General features: G+C 39.8%; 1 protein-coding gene across 1 annotated transcript; it reads left to right on the top strand.

Moving 5' to 3' along the window:
• The first annotated feature begins 121 nt into the window (after positions 1–121).
• Positions 122–6,332, top strand: cibar1 (CBY1 interacting BAR domain containing 1). Its single transcript, XM_017420563.3, has 9 exons — positions 122–264; positions 1,437–1,671; positions 1,774–1,842; positions 2,693–2,794; positions 3,015–3,020; positions 3,194–3,298; positions 3,529–3,642; positions 4,946–5,065; positions 5,899–6,332. The coding sequence occupies exons 1-9, from the start codon at positions 236–238 to the stop codon at positions 6,028–6,030; spliced, it is 912 nt and encodes a 303-aa protein (XP_017276052.1). The 5' UTR covers positions 122–235; the 3' UTR covers positions 6,031–6,332.
• Positions 6,333–13,418: the final 7,086 nt, after the last annotated feature.

The following is a 13,418-nucleotide window of genomic DNA, read 5'->3' as shown; positions in this document are numbered from 1 at the left end:
GGGGGGGGGGTTACTCTTTCAATTAGCCAAGTACTAAAAAACAAGGAAGAAAAGTGTGTAAGCAAAACAAACAGGAAAAAAATCGATTTCCCAGAATGCAATCTCCAAGCGGAAACGCTGGGGGGACTCCATGGAAACGGCAGAATGGCGTGCTAATAGCTGTTAGCCAGCTAGCAAGGTGCTAAGAGACGTCCCTGCTCACAGGAAACATTTTACTCACTGTTTGTCTGCGGAGATGAGTCGTACGCCTGATGCGAGAGCCAGGTAAAATATATTCAACACGCAAAAACATTTAACTAAACTAAATTCAAGCGAAAACCAGCGAGGACATCGTTGAGTTTAACAAGTTAATCTGTGTTTTCCTCTGGCACAGCGATGATGTTAAATGGGTTACGTTCGGAAAAATTATGTCTGTTTACCTTTATGAACTGTGTGTAGGTCATTTCTTAAAGTGTGGTGCAAAAACGACAAAAGAAACAAAAAATAAAAAATACGGTTACTAACTGTGTCATCTAAGGGTTTGTGAATAATGTGTGCATCAAATCTACAACATGCTAGATGGTTATCAAGGGTTGAGCGATATCTTTAAATAACTCACAGCTGAATAAATTTAAAACCTGTACTTTTTTATTTTAAAAAGCATGTTTCATCACGTCTTTCCCTATATGAAATAAGGGCCTAGCATTCCTTGGAGTAGTTCATATTGGCCTTTCATGCCTGAGTTTTAGACTAAGATCACTTCATGATGAGAAATGAATTGTAGCCGTTTTGAATGTAAAGTTACGGACAATCTCATGTAATATTAACAGATGTCATGCTCAGAAGGTGATGTGAATGACTCTCAGCTACTACCACACCAAATGTTACCTCAGTGTCTATTAAACTGACTGAGTTACAGGCATTTTTGTGTTTGTTAAGGTTGATTAGCTGTGATGGCCATCTTCAACTGGACTGATGCCAAAAGTCAATCAGTTGTAGATGCATGTCCTATGATTCTTTTCTGACAGTTTAATTAAAATCTATCCAGTGGTTTATGAGATGTTTTGCTAACAGACAGACAGAGTTGACTGTAATAGGTAATGCCAAAGTTTTAAACACAGATCTTTCATAATCAGCTAGCGCTCAGAATAAAGTTGGGAGCAGTCTCAGCCACCACCACACCAAACTGTAGGTCAATATCTGTTAAATTTGCTAAGATTGCTTTACTGTGGCAGCCATCTTGAATCGAAAACCTACTCAGTGTTCATACAATGATTAATTTCTGAAAGTTTCATTTAAATCTGTTTAGTGATTCGTAAAATATTAACGGTACAGACAAACAAACCCAAACAGGCAGAAACACCTTTGCCTTTTGGTGGCAGGTAATACCAAATGCACCCGTGTGAACGTCTATTCAGTTGATTATTGTTGTGAATGACACAATCTATCCTTTCCAGAGATAACCAGACAAGGAGGATTCAGGAGAACATCACCAATGTGGAGAAACACTTCGGAGAGATGTGCCAACTGTTTGCTGCCTATGCTCGCAAGACAGCCGGGCTGCGAGACAAAGCAGACCTCCTGGTCCGAGAAATCGGCACTTATGCCGACACGGAGACCCCAGATCTCAAGAGGGGGATGAAGCAGTTTGCTGACCACCTGGCCAAGATTCAAGACTACCGTCAAGCTGAGGTGGGTTTTTACGTTGTTTTGTTGTTGTTTTTTCCACTGATGATGCTCGTAATCACACCGTCTGAATATGTTGAGAACCTATCATGTAAATTTGCTTTGCAGGTGGAAAGACTGGAAGCCAAAGTCATTGAGCCATTAAAAAGCTATGGAGCGGTGGTGAAGCGTAAAAGGGTAAGTGTTATCATCATCTGCAGCTGTGTTGACCTTGACACTAATTTACAAATTAACCAAGCACAGCTTCAGCCAAAAAATATATTTAAAAAGCCATTTCTGTTTATTTATTTCACTAAAATGAGGATAGAGAATCAAGAGGATGTTGAGCTGGTAACGGTTTGTGTCAGTGCTACAGTGTGACCACAAGAGGGCAGGATTACCCCAGTGATAATTTCCCATTAGCATTGCCAGCACCGACCCTTATGTTTAGTTTTCAGTCATCTCTTTTGTTGGATTTAGAGTATTTTTCATGAACTGCATCATTTCCAGCATATCTAAAATAAATGTTTGCCCTGTTTGATTTGGATAGTTGCACTTCTAAATTAAATACCTGAATGCTGAAAACTATTATGTTCTGCTTTATGGGGGTTTTTCTGTACGCAGTAAGAACGGTGTCGCGTTTGAAATCATTATGATTGTTGCACAGAAATACCAAGGCTACCTGAATGTTATGAAATCAGACTAAAAAAAGGTTGGTTTCTCCTGCAAACATTTTTCTCATTCATCTTGTCACAAATGGTGGGCCGCACGACATTGTGGTGGTTAGCACTCTTTTTATACAGTTATCATTAAACTGTATTATAAAATCATAGGAATGCCTTTCAGTCTCATGGAAACAGCAAATATTTTGCACGCACCGTGGCTTCCTTTGTCCCTTTCAAAGTTATATCTGAATGAAGCTATGAGGGATAACTTTATAAAAATGTGACCCAGATGTTTGTTTAATAGACTGATAAAGCCAATTATACCTTATTATGACAGAAAATAACGACAGTTAATTCTCATAATAATATCTGTGTCCATGCAGGAGGATCTGAAGACAACTCAAAGTGCCAGAGACAGAGAAGCCAAACAGATGGCTCGGCTTGAGAGGACCAGGCTGAGAAACCCTTCAGACAGACAGATTATTGTATCCTTGCATTGTTTCTCTTTACTTCTTTATTTTTTTTTTTCTATCAAACAGGCAGAGAAACTTACATGTTACAGCAGCAATATGTATGAATACTAAATGTAATGTCAATTAGAATTAATTTGATTTGTCAAACACAGTCTCTGTTCAGTACCTGCAGAAGTAGAATGAAGCCTAATAAACGTAAATATCTTTGTGTTTCCTTGACCAAAACTTTCAGTCTCAGGTGTGCACCTCTTCATTGAAAATGTAGCTTTTCATGTATTGTTTTCAATAAAAGTGTCAGTTTTGTTCCACTTCTTTGCAAGTTCATCACGTTTCAACCGAAAGTGCATAAAAGAAAATGTTTTGAATCGTTTAAAAAGACAGTATGCTCTGTATAAATGTTCACACCGTCAGGCTGAAAGTGAACTTCAGAGAGCCACCATGGACGCCACACGGACCACCAAGCAGCTGGAGGAGACCATAGACGAGTTCGAGAGGCAGAAGATCCAGGATATCAAGGTTTGCCGTGTCGAGCGCTCAGTCCACAGTGAACTGAACTCTGACAGAGATAACTTCGAAGGCCTTCTCTAACACCACTTTCTCTTCAATCTATTTCAAGCTGTTTGAAACAGTTCTTGTTTTATAAATTGTCTTTTTTTAAATGTCTTGCCATTATCAGAAAGTTGCAGTTCACTCACATTCTGTCTGAGTATGTTAACAAATTATCTTTTTTACTTCCCGTCATTCAGAAAGTCTTTGGTGAGTTCGTGACAGTGGAAATGGCTTTCCATGCCAAGGCTTTGGAGATCTACACCTTGGCCTTCCAAAGCATTCAAAGTGTGGATGAAGACGCAGACCTGGAGGTAAGGTGATACTCTGGTCAGACATTCTTAGTTAGCCAGTGTAGTAGTAAACCTGTTACAGATATAATTATTGATCTGATACAGGTATGTAAAAATCAAAACAGAAAGTAAAAAGCAAAATATATAATATTTTGGATCTTGCAAAGCCAAAATCGGCACATGTATTCTGATTACAGACACCTGTACTGCAAAGTAGAAATATCTATCCATTGACTCCAAGTGTTCAGGGTGTTTCCTGTTAAAAGACGACTCCTGGGACGAACAGCATGGATCCAGAGCTTTGGTTCTGCACTCACAGCTACTTTTTTTTTTACCATCACTGCAGAAATGAACATGAAAGATGAGCAGGAAGTTTTTTGTGAATGATACTTCCTGTGAGTTTGACAGTTCATTTTTCACAGACTCTATTAATTCCAGAAACTCGAAGGCCGAGACAACATCTGCGTGGAAACTAAGCTGCTTGTTTCGAGTCCTGTTAGGTCAATAAGTGGTCCTTCAACGTGTCCACAATGAGGACCATTGGCACTAAGATACATGTCCCAAACTGCCTCTGGATCTGAACGTGTCATCAGACGTAATGTATTATGTGTGAGACTGTTCTTCCGCTAAAAGCTGCTCCAGCTTCTTGAACACCCTGGGCTTTTTATTTGATCAACCTGGAAGGTTTTGTTTAATTTGCCCACAGTATCAGTCCACACCCTTTAACTCAACTTTAAAGTTACCTGCACAGAATCCTGAACAATCGCTTCAGTCGCGCTCGCTGCTTCGCTCTGTTTACCAACTGTTGAGAGGTTCGCTGTACTATTTTCGGAGAGAAAGCGTGTGGTGAAGACAACAAAGGGATGAAAAAGAGATTCGGCGATGTGAGGTTCCTCCTGCAGATGCCCTTGTGCTATTTTCCGCACCCTCTGTGCATTTGCGCACTGAATCATCTCCCTTCCATTCATACTGAAACAAAACTCCTCACCGAGACAAGGCTGCTTTTCAGTGACTCATTATACAAAACATGGGAGATTGAATCATCTGAAACAGGCACAATGACAGGCATGAAGACAATCCTGATCGAGAGGTTTTTTTTTTCCTCTTCAGTAAAAACCAGTGGTCTGGCTGAAATGTCAGAGAACCTCTGTGTTCTGTAATCACATCACCAAACTAGAAGCTGATTTGACGATTACCCACAGTTCCAAAGTATTTCCTCTTGAGCATGTGGCTTTGATATGATACATGAAAAAGCTCTGTTGGTGTTTTTCTTTTTTTTTTTGTCTTTGTGGAAAAACGTAGCGCACCCTACTGTCTTTGGCAGGTGTTCAGGAGTTCGCTGCACCCACCTGACTACCTCTCACGGTTGGACATAGTGCGAGCAAACTCCAAAACATCCCTCGATCAGACCGGGTCTTTCATGAGCACATCAGGGACCTTCCAGGTAAGATGAACAACAAACAATCTGGGAACCTCCAACACAATCTGTTTTTTTTTTTTTTAATGTTTTAACGCAAAGCAGAAGTTCCCTAAAAGTTCCCCCCCTCGAACCATAATCAAACTGCTTCTTATCTGTCTTTATAAATGTTTTTCACTGTTGCGTAAGTTTATTGTGATGATAAAAAAAACAACTTCCCCCTTCACGCTAACCTTCCTCATACCAGCACAGACTGATGCTCGATATCTGCGAGTCTTATCAGTTGTCCTAGGGAAAGCATCTCCCAATTCATCACTCGCTTTATATTTCCACATGTCACAGCCTGTTAGTCCTGTCATCCATTTCCTCCCACATTAAAAGTTTACCCATCATCCTTAGGCGGCAGTGTTTTGTCAGCAAGTTGTCAATTTATCTCTAAATGAGAATTGTTGTTTTGAATTCGCTCCCGTCTCGGAGTGTGTTCAGATATCTGTGCAGACTGTGGCTTTGCAGAGGCAGATTTCTGCACACAGCGTACCTCAAATTTGTCTCTTATGTCGTGATAAAAAAAAAAACCTCTGCCCGTGACGTTTGAGTCCATCTGCGAGCAGCTGTGGGGACCCTGTTTGCATAAGGGATAAAACTAGAAAGGCGGTCTGAAAGTAAAACAACTCTTGAGGAATGTGGTCTCATTTCACTCCAGGGCGTGCTCCCTCCTGAAACCTGTATTATCGCTGCTAATAAACCGCAAACTGCAGACACAGAGAAATGCTCTGGATGCCACAGAGGCATGAAACGTGCGTAATGACCGCCTCGCAAAGTGTTTTAGTTGCGCAGTGACTGTTAATTTGTTGTCACAGCAACAAAGAGCTTTCAGTCGCCAGACGAGGAGAGAGGAGGAGGAGGAGGAGGAAGGGGACGACGCCGAGGATGAGTCTGAAGAGGAGGAGGGGGATGAGGATGAAGAGGAGGACACGGATGAGGAACATTAAAGTGATGAAACTATTGTAGTCGTTTGTGTTCGCCGGGAAAAAAAAGATAACAAAAGGTGTATTAACTGCTTTACAAAGAAGTGCTGAGTCATTGCCAAAACCTTTTCACCCTTGGAGAACAGTATTGTAGTATTAATGTTTAGTTTAGTTTAAAAAAAATGCCTCTGCAATTTGAATTGTAACCAGTCATTATGTTTGGAAAATTTTTATATCAATCTCAAAATGTGCATCATATTTGTATGTTTTTTTTATTGTCCAAGTGAAACGTGACTCTATAATAATAAAAACAGTACATGTCGTACCCTCAGTTTGTCTAAAAAAAGAAAAAGGAAAAAAAAAACACCCAGCAGAGCTTTTTTTTTATTTTATTTTTTTTGTTAAATTGTTGGGAGTGTGAATCAGTCCAAGTGACAGTCGTTACGTGAGAACTGCAGTTAAAAGTGACTCATCTCTGCCACAGACATACAAAAATGAAAAAAGGGAGGAGGGCGGGGAAGGGGGGGAGTCGAGAACTTCTTTCACCTAACAGTCTGTGTTCATCTGAAGATATATATGTTGTAACTTTAAATACACCGCTGTGTGTGCATGTGGAGCTGGAATAAATCGTCCGTGTGCTCGTGTGTTATACTGTCTGTCACATTTGCTGCTGATGGCTCCTTTCTGTCTTGCATGAGTCACTCGACACATTCTATATTCCTCTGCTGCCCGTGTCATCATGAATTCTTTTCTGCCTCTGGTTCTATGCTCGCTGCTATTAAAAGAAAACAATTATATCCACTTATATGCAAAAAGAAAGAGTCCATTTGTATGTATGTATATATATCAGATAGGAAGGCCATCAAAACCTGCCTTACAGCAGCATTTATCATCTCATTGCCTTTGACTAAAAGGTGCGTAGGTGGTGTGTCATGAAACCTCTGCACAAACAGCACCCTAATGCATATAAAGGTTAATGTGTATGCAAACACACTCGCACTAACACGCACTCAGCGTTTGTCTTCGGTGTACTGAATGGCCTGTGTTGCGGTGACTCATCACCTGTAAAATGTTTGTGTCAGAGAGCTCCTCCAATCACAGATAAACCTCCACTCCCCGGTCACGGCGGAAGCATGACTTTTAAAAGAAGAAAGAGAGTCTGAAAAGGAACAACATGTAGTCAGGGTGGTTGGAGTGCTGAAAACTGTCCTGTTAACAAAAGGCTTCAGGCGCCAAAGGGCGAAAGAAAAAAAAAGTAGTCTCGTTGGCTGTGAAGCAAACTCATGAAAACAAGGTGCAGAAACATAAGACAACAGGGATGAAAATGAGGGACAGCTGAGAGAGGTCAGTCGTAGCTTCAGGTTTTTATGATTGACTCACAGCCCCCTGGCGTTGTGCCATTCCTATCAAATCTGAACACCTGCGGCGTACATTAACTGCTGCACGGCTTCATGCAGCTGCCTTCATGTGCAGTGTCTTTCCCCTGAGCTTGTTGCCACTGATCTCACTTTGCCAGAAGCCTTTTTCAGCGGTAACAAGTTGGTTTTCATCTGTACATAAATAGGAATGTGTTCTACAAAGATAATTTTGCAATAATGCCCATTAAACTCAAACACGTGATCAACCGAATGATCCTTTAAATAAAAAACAAATTGCTGTTTTCAAAGTTCAAGCAATGGCTTTCTTTCAAAAAGCCCTGACACTTCCCTGAAACACCACCAGATGGGGATGTTTTAAAGTTCTTTTCTTTTTTTTTCTTCCTTTGCCTGTACAGTTTTTGGAAGGAGACATTGTGTTCTTTTTCACCCTGTGGATAGCTGCAGTGTGTGTGTTCTGCCTCAGGCAGACTGATATTGAAAGCTGCTAAGGTTAGCTTTTAAAAGTGTGCAAAATCATCCAGATGTGACTTGTTTTCATGTTATAAAACCTAACTTTATGAATAAACTAAACTATGACAGAGTTAAGGCCTTTTGATCCATGCCTGGAGTTCCAAGGGGTTTTTTTTAGTATCACTCTGAGACAAATGAGGATTCATGCTGGCACAGATGGACATTTTTAGTACAATTCTCTCTGTATTTTCCTCATCCTGTCTTAATGTTTTGCACATTCTGCTGTGAGTTCATATGTGGGACTGAATCATAAGTCAGCTTTAATAGAATCGGTTTCTGTGGTGCAGAAGCCTGTTTCTGCTTCTCCTATAGTCCTCGTTTCACACAAAAAGAAAAGGATTCCCTCCTCTCTCCACCTGACTCATCGGCAATCTTCCCCAGTGCTGGGTGTGCATAGTTCTGTCTGTATGTGTGCATTTGAATGGAGCAGAAAAAGCACGGAAGTGAATGTGTTGTTTGTACTTGTGTCACTTCTGCTACTAATATTTTTAATCACCCAGAAACATTTGGTGAGAGGAATCTGTGTTCGTGTGTGGATGTTTAGGGAATATGGCGTAAATACGTACATATGTGGAAAAATATGTGAATACATGCGACAAAGTACAGTTGTTTGGAATATTAAATACAGTGTCGTGCTGGCGGCTGTTATAAAGTCGAGAGGCAGCATAGCCAGAGTGTGATTCACCCACTGACTCATTGTGTGTATGTTTGTGTGTGTGAGTGTGTGTGAGAGAGAGAGAGACAGTGTGTCTAAAACTACACGTCTCTGGCAGACCTGTTCTGTTGCTTCTGGTGTTCTAAGAACTCTGAACCCTGCCACATTCCCTGGAGTTTACACCGGCGAACAAGGTTAGAGGTGTATTCGTGAAAGTGTGTGTCCTACATTAGCAGCAAAGGTTTTGTGGAGATGTCAGACGAAAAAATTCACATACTGTACCAATATCTCTCTGCTAATTAAAATAAGTTCAGCAGGTAAAATATAAAACTTGATTCTTACTAGGTTTTAAAATTAAGTAAAGATGAAAAAATATGATGTTTTGCGAGTTTTTTTCAAGATTTAGTGGATTCTAAAACAATAAATTGAGATAATTGTCTTCTGTATGATCAGTCTTTTACATTCGTGTGGAAGAAATTTGGTCCACTCTTCTTTAAAATGTTGCTTCATCTCAATTAAATTTGAAGGTGCAAAGTTGTCCGAAGTTTTTAATCATGAAGACGTCTGGACTTTGACTGAGCTTTATTTAATAATTGAATTTTGGTAGCTTTTTTGTTGTAGATTTGCAGGTTTGTTTGGGATCATTTTTAGTTTGCAAGTTCCAAATAAGCCTCAGTTGATAGTAAGAGGTCATACTTCATCATACTAAGCACAGGGGTTCCTCAAGGATGTGTGCTCAGTCCTTTGCTCTTTTCTCTGCTGAGACCTGACTTTACTACGGTGGCGGGTCTCATCAGTAACGATGATGACACATCTTACAGAGCTGAGGTGGAAAAGTTGATTAGATGATGTGGAGACTATAACTGATTGTGGATTTTAGACAAAAGGTTGAATATCTACTGCATATAAACAGCTCTCAGCAATGCAGAAAATTTTAAAGTCTACATCTTTTGGATTTGCAAGATAACATACCATGAAAGCTCAGCAGAGGATGCATTTCCTCAGAAGCCTGCCGTGTGAGTGGACCACCTTTTAAAGGGTCACTATTTAGAGCATCCTGATCAGCTGCATCACCTCATGGTACAGCAGCTGCGGTGTGACTTACAGAAACACCCCGCAACATGCGGTTAGAATGGCTAAGAGAATCATTGGTGTCTCTCTCTCTCTCTCTTCTTAGAGTTAATTTTTATAGAGAGATGCAAGAAGAAAAAAGCCCTCAGAATTGCAAGCTGTTTAAACTCCTGCCATCTGGAAGAAAAGACTGCTTCATCTTATCAAGAACATCAGAATGTGCAAGGTGGTTAGGCTGCTAATTATCAGTTAAATTAATCACCACTACGTTCAATACTTGGTACTGGACTTGAGTTGCTTTTTGATTTCGAAGAAGACAATTACTTTTAGGTGCTCTTGCTAAAGGTGGTTTTGCAAGCAACTAAAATGGGAGCACTTAGATTTTCCACACAGTGCTTCCACATTTTGGCTTTTGTTATTCTTCTGAGGTTTTATTTATCTAGTTTTAAAACTTGGCAAGTATCGGGTGATTTTAGATGTTTATTAAGAATAGCATACAAGTGTATCTATGCTTCTAATCTTGTTGGTTTTTTTTATTTCTTAACAAAATTTCAAGCTGCCCCCTCAGTGTCTTAATAATGTGTGCATAGCAGGAACTCATCCTCCTTTTTCTTTGATTTATGCACTAACATGAAAGGCAGAGTACTTGTTGTCATGGGCAGTAAGTCATAACAGTTATTGTAAAGTATCTGATGTGCATTCCTCAATCCCTGGAACAAACGTAAATCAAGAGATGCCTGTGCTTTAAACAAGGGTACAGTTTTGTAAATCTGGACTGGTATACGTCAACCTCGTGCACTGCTGTCGTATATATCATCTGACGTTGATAAAGGGGAAAGTGACTTATTTACTTTCGGACGTCTGATAGCCATGTCATCTGGTTATCCCCATTCAGTATAAATCACTGTTCGCAAGAGGGAAGTGAGAAATATGATGCACCATTTATGTGTGGGTGTGTGTTTGTAACAGACTGCTTTTAGTGTTTTATACCCTCACAAATGTAAAAGGACAGCCATGAATGGAAAAAAAGAGAATATTAAATGAGTAAGAGTTTTTCTTACATTGTGATTATGTCATAAGGTTATTTTCTTAATTTATTCTGGACATGGAATGAAAGTAGTACTACATATCAAGTTTTAAGAAAGGAGTTAACGTTAGCTAGACTTAGTGTGTCTTAGTTCAGAGGGCAGAAAGTCCCATAAAATGTGTGTTCTCAAAGAAAATACCTGATCTCCTTTTTGTTACTAACATGGAAAGAATTTACCAGAGCAGTATTGGCAGATCTCAAAGGTAAAAAGGATACAAACCAGACCAACATGTCTGAGATTCATTTGAAAACAATAAAAGGCTTGAAAAGGCTTTAAAAAAAAAAAAAAAAAGCTAAATTTAACAAAATGCACAAGAATGCATTTTGAACCAACTGGATAAATAGAGCCAAAAGGGATTCTTGAGTGTAAGGTGATCATGAACTGGAAACAAAAGCAAGACTTAACAACATGTTCGATTTGACCATCTAAGCTGGGGTTATACACATACAGACATTGCTCTTGCATTTCAAGACTCCTGGATGATATTATTTGAAGGACTTCCAAGATTAAACACAACACAACTTAAAGCATTTGGGAATTTTAAACTGCAATTATGTCTGAATGGTCATTGTTGAATTCAAAGAGCTTGTCAGACAATCTGTATTGTTTGCGAGACTACTTAGAGCTGTATGTTTCATTGGTAGGTAATGTACATGAAGGTAATAAATTAGCTAGATGAGAGAAAACATACAAAGAGAAAACAGAAGAGGCCTATGATTAATCCATTTGGCATGCAACAAGGATATATAAATAAAGTATAAATAAAACAGAGGTTTGCTGCCACCTAAGGTATTAGAGTAAAATTCTCCTCAAATAAGGGTCATAACTCGTAGAAAAATAATTATAATAAAATTGATTTTATAGAGTTTCTAAGTTTGTTTTTTGTTTTTTTTCAGGGGGGTTGCACATTAAAGCTATTGAATTCCTTTCCACGTGATGTCTCAAAATCTTTGGTGTTTAAACTTGTTTTGTCATCTTCACTGTAGTATTGTGAAGCAAAACTACACAACAATACTTCATCCCATCAAGAGTAAATGTAATTTGTTGCATGTGTCTGGTTATAGAAAAGGGTTCCTCTGGATTAGTTTTATTCTGTATTAATGTTCAATTGAACCTTTGAGGTTCTGAGGTCAAATGATTGTTTTGTTCCTCAAACTGTTTCAAAATGCTTTTTGTGTGTCCTGTTAGCAGAGGGCTGTTTCTATTGGAGGTTGTAAAATGTTTAGTTGAGGAGTACATGTCAAAGTAACATCCACATGATAGCCAGGACCTAAGATTTCCCTGCAGAAAACTGCAAATACATAGATTATGCCAGTATCTATTAAGAGACTTGTCTTTATTTAGAAGAAAGCCAGTATGGCACATCTAATGATTTCAGTAATGTATTTCTTTTAAACAGAAGTAAAAGCTGCTACTTTTTGGTTTGTTTGTTTCAGATCTCAGGTAAGTTTCAATTCACAAGAATGTGCAAAGTGGCTGAGAGTGAACACAGGGTCATGAGGGCTGGAAAAACATTTTTGGCCCTCTTGCACAACACTGACAGCATTCTTCTTCCACATTTTGAAAAAAATGAACATGGTGTTTCCCATTAATGCTGTACTGCCCCACTCCACCCCCAGTTCTGTCACTTTCCCCAGACTGGAAAAAAAAAAAAAAAAAAAAAACATAAAGTGAAAACAAAGAAAAAATGTGTCGTGAGAAAGTTTCGGACCCAACTTAGCTCAAAAGTGGGAAGGTTAGAGCTGAACCTGGTACCCAGAGCTGTCGAGTGATGTGTTTAAGTGTCTCCCAGGGACACTTTAATGCATCGCAGCATGACGAAATAGAGAATGGAGAGAGGCAAAATAACAATTTCTTCGATGTGGAGACGACTGTCAGGGAAACTAGCCTCTGAGGGGCTTTCACTTGTAGATTTTACTGTCTTCTTACTGATTATCACACAACATGTCAAAACGCTAACAGGAGCAACAGTTCAGCCTGCCTTTTTCAACAACAAACAGAACATGACACAGTATCAGATAAAAGAGACTCATGATTAGTCTGTACAGGCTTTTCACAAAAGATTTGAGATCGTATAAACAAACGCTTGCACCTACACACACACATACTGTAGGATTGTATGTAGGACAGCCTGGGAACAGCTAGTCCAGTAATGATGTCTGTCCCATGAGGATTTAGTACAGCACAGAGGAATGCAGGCTCTCTGCTTCTATGATTGACCTGTCCCCTCACACACTGAGACACAAACACACATGGAGCCGCTCTGCAGTCTGAGAGCTACCCTTTTACACATCAATGAGAAGTGATAGAAGGCATCCAAGAAATGGGGAAACTCGTAATTTAGGAGGCACAAACATAACGAGCACACTGGGGAATTTGACACCAACTCGAGATGGGAGCGAGTAAAGGCAGGAAGAAGAAAGAGGAGGGGGGCAAACAGGCTTAGAAAACAGAGCAAGAATAGAGAGAATAAATAAACAAGGGCACCGAGAGGTCAGAGCGTGGACGAGGGACTGCGATGACACGAATCTCAGAGTTTTATTTGCACGTAACGTTTGTTCTTGTGATTGGGACGTGAGAGCCAGCTTGATTGAGTGTAACAGAACAGATCGGGCGTCTGAAGCAGACAGACCCCATCGCTGGTGGATCGTCGGCGATGCCTCCTGCTCGACGATAGACAGACAGCGTGAATGTTCGTCTGTGTCAAGA

This window comes from Kryptolebias marmoratus, linkage group LG5 (genome assembly GCF_001649575.2).
Source record: "Kryptolebias marmoratus isolate JLee-2015 linkage group LG5, ASM164957v2, whole genome shotgun sequence".
Lineage (NCBI taxonomy): Eukaryota > Metazoa > Chordata > Actinopteri > Cyprinodontiformes > Rivulidae > Kryptolebias > Kryptolebias marmoratus.
The sequence above is the reverse complement of the archived record's forward strand: the minus strand, read 5'-3'. Positions and strand labels throughout refer to the sequence as shown.